This window comes from Nicotiana sylvestris, chromosome 8, assembly GCF_000393655.2.
Source record: "Nicotiana sylvestris chromosome 8, ASM39365v2, whole genome shotgun sequence".
In the NCBI taxonomy this organism is placed as follows: domain Eukaryota; kingdom Viridiplantae; phylum Streptophyta; class Magnoliopsida; order Solanales; family Solanaceae; genus Nicotiana; species Nicotiana sylvestris.
Window position 1 is genome coordinate 120,777,050 of NC_091064.1, and position 6,524 is coordinate 120,783,573.

General features: G+C 35.2%; 2 protein-coding genes across 2 annotated transcripts; both read left to right on the forward strand.

Moving 5' to 3' along the window:
• The first annotated feature begins 3,083 nt into the window (after positions 1-3,083).
• On the forward strand, positions 3,084-3,647 carry LOC138875601 (uncharacterized). The gene has a single exon (XM_070154447.1). It carries the CDS (start codon positions 3,084-3,086, stop codon positions 3,645-3,647), a length of 564 nt encoding a protein of 187 aa, XP_070010548.1.
• A 1,698-nt stretch (positions 3,648-5,345) lies between these two features.
• On the forward strand, positions 5,346-5,818 carry LOC138875602 (uncharacterized). Its single transcript, XM_070154448.1, has 2 exons — positions 5,346-5,362; positions 5,467-5,818. Exons 1-2 carry the CDS (start codon positions 5,346-5,348, stop codon positions 5,816-5,818), a joined length of 369 nt encoding a protein of 122 aa, XP_070010549.1.
• Positions 5,819-6,524: the final 706 nt, after the last annotated feature.

Here is a 6,524-nt window from a genome sequence, read left to right on the forward strand (position 1 = left end):
GTCCAAAATATGCATGGACGAACTATAGGAAAAAGAAAAAAGGGCTCACTATGGAGCGACTCGACAGGTGCTTCATAAATGAGGGTTGGTTTAACCAATACCCTAATGCTATAGTGGATCACTTGCCAAGAACTTATAGTGATCATAACCTGCTATTAATAAAGCTCAACCCAAACTTTAGCTATCCTAAAGCTAGGAATTTCCGGCTTGAGAGTATGTGGTGTTATCATCCCCAATTTCCTCAACTTGTCAAAGACTGTTGGAATAATAGGTCTTTTGAGGAGGCCCTTCTCTTCTTCCAGTATAAAGCCATGAAGTAGAATAAGGAGACTTTTGGTAATATTTTTAAAAGAAAGAGAACTTTACTAGCTAGAATCAAAGGTATTCAAAATTTCACTAATTACCCCAACAGCTCTGTTCTCCTCAACCTGGAAAATCAGCTTGTTAACGAGTATAATGATGTCCATAGATTAGAAGAGGATTTTTGGAAACTTAGATCTAGATTTAACTGGCTTAATAAAGGGGAGGCTAACAAAAAAAATTTCACATCTTCACCCTTATCCGTAGAAAATCCAATAAAATTTCTCACTTCAAAAATGATGAGGGCAACTGGATTGATGACCCCTCCTATATTAATAATCATACTTTAGAATATTTTAGTAATATCTTCACCACCTCTCTCTCCACCTTGGATAGGATGGATATTATTAATTCCCCAAAAAGCTTTGATAATATGAGCCTTGATTTTCTAGATACGCCTGTCATTAACCAAGAGATATCAAATGCCATCTTTTCTTTTAAACCAATGAAAGCCCCTGGTCCGGATGGCATTCACCCCTTTTTTTATCAAAAATATTGGCCAGTGATTGGGGATTCTGTCACTACTTATGTTAAAAATATTTTTCATACGCAAATTATTCCTGAGAACCTTAACTATACCCATCTTTGCTTAATTCCTAAAGTGCCTAACACTAACCTCCTCCAAAATTTTCGACCAATAGGCTTTTGCAATACAATTTATAAAGTTGTCACTAAAATTGTTGCTAATAGAATAAAACCCCTCCTTCCCAAAATCACTAGTCCTTTTCAATCTAGTTTTATTAAAAACAGAAGGGCTTGTGATAGTATCATCATTCAAGAGGTTATTAACAAATTCAGCAAGGTTAAGGGTTCTAAGCCTAACATGATTATCAAGCTAGACTTAGAAAAAGCCTTTGATTACCTTGAGTGATCCTTCATTTATAGAACTCTTGTTTACTTCAGATTTCCCCATAAAATAACTAAGCTCATAATGAATTGTATTACTACTAGTAGTATTGCCATACTAGTCAATGGCTCTCGTACTAATTATTTCAAGCCTACTAGGGGTATTCGCCAAGGAGACCCCCTTTCACCCTATATCTTTGTTCTTTGTATTGAGATGTTTTCTCGTTTTATAAATCACCAAGTTGATTGTGCATTGTGGGACCCCCATCAAGCTTAGTCCTAAAGGACCGGATCTATCTCATGTATTTTTTGCGGACGATCTTACGTTAATGGCCAAAGCCAATAACAAATCTTGTGAAGCCATTGCTAATACCCTCTCCCTCTTTTATAAGTTTTCTAGACAAAAAATCAATTACAAAAAGTCTAAAATCATCTTTTCCACAAATTGCCCGCAATCCCTTCGGGAAAACATTTCCAAATCTCTTAATGTTTCTACAAGTAAACATTTTGGTAGGTACCTAGGTTTCCCTATTATTACCAATTCTCCTAAGCACACTGATTTCCTTTACATCTTGGACAACATAAGATCTAAACTCGCCAACTGGAAACTAAATTGCCTTAATCTAGCTGAAAGAGCAACTCTGATTCAATCTACTCTGAGCAACATCCCTTCTCATGTGATGCAGTATTTCCTCCTTCCAAAAAAAACCCTCAAATTTGTTGATCGTATTCAACGCAACTTCCTTTGGGGCTCTACATCCGAAAAAAGCGTCTCCACTTAATTAGTTGGGATACAGTTACCACTCCTAAGGGGCTAGGGGGTATTGGATTAGTCAAAGCAAATGTTAAAAACCAGGCCATTCTTGCAAATCTCACTTGGCGCCTTTATAACAATATTACTGCCTTTTGGGCTAGGACCCTCACTAACCAATATTTGAATAGATCTTCTCCAAAAAATGCCTCCTTTATTTGGAAAAACATAGTGAATGGGTGGAATGTTTGTAACAAAGGTTTGACATGGAATATAGGTGATAGCAGTAGAGTTAGGATGTGGGATAATAGTTGGATTCTGAAATTTCCCCTCTCAGAACCCTAATCCAAGACCCCCTTCCTTTGAGTGAGGAACACATGTTAGTTAGGAACATCCTAATTGATCAAAAATGGAACTTCTATAACCTCTCCTTGTCTATCACTGATGGTATTAAGAATGCCATCCAAAGTATCCATATAGATTATTCAACCACCCCCAAAGACAAGCCTTACTGGAAACCAACCAATAATGGCATCTTTAGTATCAAATCTGACATAACACTCCTAGATCCTCCTAAGGAACCGCCTTTAAATACCTCTTGGATCTGGAAATTAAAGGTACCTAGGAAAATATGTTTTTTTCCTCTGGCTATGCTACCATAGGAAACTTCCAACTAGAACTTACCTCCTCCACATTGGGCTCAATATAGATAATACTTGTCCGGCTTGTAGAAGAGATAAAGAAGATATCTACCACATCTTCCTATCATGCCCTATAGTTCAAAATTTCTGGTCAAATTTGGGCATCTCCCCTCCATCCTTTACCAATTTACACTGGTTAGACTTGATTAAGCTCATGCAACCCACCATATCCCTTCAAAACCTAGAATGGGACTCTACCCCTTCTGCCTCTGGCATATATGGCTCAATCGTAACAATAACAACATAAACAATGTCTCACATGAAGTATCATTCAAAACTTCCTTACTAAGGTTGCGGAATTTAAATACCTCACCAACTTCCAACAACCCTCACAAAATACCAAGTTGATCTCTTTTAGATGGCAAAAACCCCTTAGGGGGAGCTTTAGATTCAACTGTGATAGTGCTTTCATCAACAACACAAACATGGGCGGTTTGGGAGGAGTCATTCGAAACAACAATGACAGTTGGATAATAGGGTACCAAAAATTAACTAATGTCATCAGCAACACTCATGCAGAACTACTTGCGCTGGAAACAGGCCTTAAAGTTGCACTCCAACTTCAACTCCAGCCTCTTGAGATAGAGACAGACTCAACAGAGGTAATCTCGCTTCTAGACAAAGAACATCAAATTTTTAACCACGTTATCTCATCATGCAGGTGGTCAATGGCGCAGCTGGGGACCCCGTTGCTCAGACATAATTTCAGAGAAGCAAACTCAGTAGCTCATCTTTTGGCTAAGGATAGTATCAAGTTACAACTAATGAATAAAACAATCATCCATCATGCATATACTCAGCTGGTGGAAGCAGCCTTGAAGGATGATGCCGATGGAAGATTGTATGGTAGAATAATATCTGAGCAAACTTGTAATAGACTAGCTAGTATGGGTAACGTTAATGTAGTTAATAGCGCTGGTGCTTTTGTAAATCCTCTCAGTTTCGATCCCAATGGGATGACTGGGAAATCTCCTTGTAATATTACCTAGTTTTTAATAATAAATTATCTCTTGCAACTAAAAAAAAAGAACAATCAGGGATTTGTAATAATTATCAATTTGACAGAAAGAAGACCCTACCCCTCTTTCACGTTTTCTCCAAGGCTAAAAATATTTATTAGGGTCTTTTTGGAAAGCAATGTGTAATTACCGGGAATGTAATTACCAGAATAATAATTATATTATGGTAATTACATAATATAGTAACTACAATAGTCGGTTTATTTGCCACAATATAATTATAATGTATTACCATTGTCATATTTGATTGAACAAGTATAATTACATGATTACATAATTTATTTTTCAAATTAACATGCAAATAAGTTGATAAATAATGTCGTAAAACAGTATCTTTCATTTCAATAAAATTGTTACTTAAATTAAATAAAAATTCTAATAACAACTTTAATTTTTTAACCAACTCATATATGAATATAAGAAAGTTAGATATATAGCATAGAAATAGTTTCTATGATAAAATTTGTACTTATTATAGAAACTAATGAATACGCAATTTTCATGTGAGACAAATACATGTGTACTAGGTATTTAAACTACATATTTTTTTTAAGCAAAATTAATAAATAATTACAAATTGGTAACTAATATCATAAAGAATAATCAGTATCTTGATTATCTTTCAAATAACTAATATCTCAATTTAAAAATAATTATTAAAATATCAATGTGAATTTAGCTCTTTACCAATTCATATGAATATCATATGAAATCTAAGATTTATTATACTTTTTAAAAAATAAAAAGTTAGATCTGAGTTTAGAAGGTATATGAAAGAAATACTAGAAAATAAAACTAGTAAAATACAAAATTATATCTAACAACTAAGGAAAAAAAAAGAGCAAAATATGAGAAGTTGTAAAATTATATGAAAGTATATTATAAGCGACATGTTGAAAGGTTGGAATGAGAACAAAAGAAACAAAAGAGAAATAGCTGTTGAGATTGATTGAGTATATTTATATACTTGTACTTGTTAGTTAGTTAGTTAGTATTAGAGGTGATTTGTTAGCTTAATAAGTCGTTTAGCAGTGTCATTAGTCAGTTAGTTTTGTATAGGTTAGTCCCCACTATCTGACAGCTATCAATGTGCATATATATTGTATCCAATACAATCAATAGAAATTACTTTGCATTTCTCAATTCTTCTCCTTCGATCTAGAATGTTCTCAGCTCCAGCTTGGAGCTTCATCTCCAATGGAGTTCGAACCCTGTAGTTTCAGTTCTTCACATGGTATCAGAGCGAGGCTCTGTTCCCTAGTCTCATCTCTGATTTTATGCTGTTTCGCTTCAATTCTGACTTGAGATTATGCATCAATTTCGTGAGCTCATCCAATTTTTTGTTTTTACCAAATTCGATTGAGTTTTTGGTTCAGTTCTAGATCTGAAGATAAAATCTTCTAAGTTTTACATCGATCTCTGACTCTAGCTCAATTTTCGGTTTAGATCAGTTTTCGTTTGTATCGATCTATCGCTTCAACTAGTTTTTCAGTTGTAGTTCAATCTTCGATTCTGGTTGAGATATAGTTTTTTTTTACTTCATCCTCAATTTTTTCAATTCATCAAATCATGGCCGGAGAAGATAACATCGCTGATCCAGTCGTTGAGACGCAAAATCTGGTGAGAGAAGTTATGCCACTAATCCTCTATATATGCATCCATTAGAAAATGCTGGATCAAGTTTGGTACCAATGCCTTTTGATGGAATAGGATATAGATCCTAGAGAAGAGGAGTTCTACTAGCATTATCTGTAAAGAATAAAATTGGATTCATTAATGGAAAATGTAGGAAACCTAATTCTGACTCTACAAATTATGGACAGTGGGAAAGGTGCGACGATATGGTCACCTCATGGATTTTGAATTCACTTTCGAAGGATATAGCAGATAGCCTGCAATATGTGAATGATGCAAAGGAACTTTGGCAAGAATTGGAAGACAGATATGACCAAACTAACAGAGCAAAAATGTATCAGCTTCAAAAGGAAATCAATGATTTAACCCAAGTCTCACTGGACGTCACTGGTTATTACACAAAGATGAAGAAACTTTGGGAGGAATTGTACATGTTGAATGCTAACACTCAGTGCAATTGCCTATGCATTTGTGGAGCAAAGGCAAATATGCATAAGGCAGAGTAAGATAGGAGGCTAATTCAATTTCTAATGGGCTTAAACGAGGTATACATAGTAATAAGAGGTAACATCTTACTGATGAATCCACTGCCCACAATAGCCCAAGCATTCTCAATTTTGATTCAGGAGGAAAAGCAACGTGAAGTTAGACCACACAGTCAGTTAAATTTAAAATCAATTTCAATGAATGTTCATGGTCAACCAAATAATGGTTTTAGAATAAATTATAATCAGATGACAAACACAGGAAGTACCTCCAACAGATCAGGGTACAGAGGTCCATGTCTGTTCTGTGACTACTGTAAAAAGCCAGGCCATACCAAGGACAAGTGCTACAAATTACATGGCTTCCCACAGAATTTTAAGTTCACAAAAGGTAGAAATGTAGCATCAGTAGCAAATGTACATAGAGGACTTCAAAAATTTCGTACCAGAGAACATGATCTAGCTGAGAGCAATGGACAAAATCAACATCAACATCAAACTGCACCAAACCAGTACAATCAGCTGCTGAGCCTATTGGAGAAACTTCACATTGGAACTGTAGCTGAGACCACAAACAACATCACAAATGGAGCTATAAACTTCGCAGGTATATTGGCTTGTTGTACTTATGATGAAATCATTGGTGATATTTCATATAAGTGTTCACATTTACCTTCTAACTTTTGGATTTTGGACTCTAGTGCATCAAATCACATGTCCTATAACA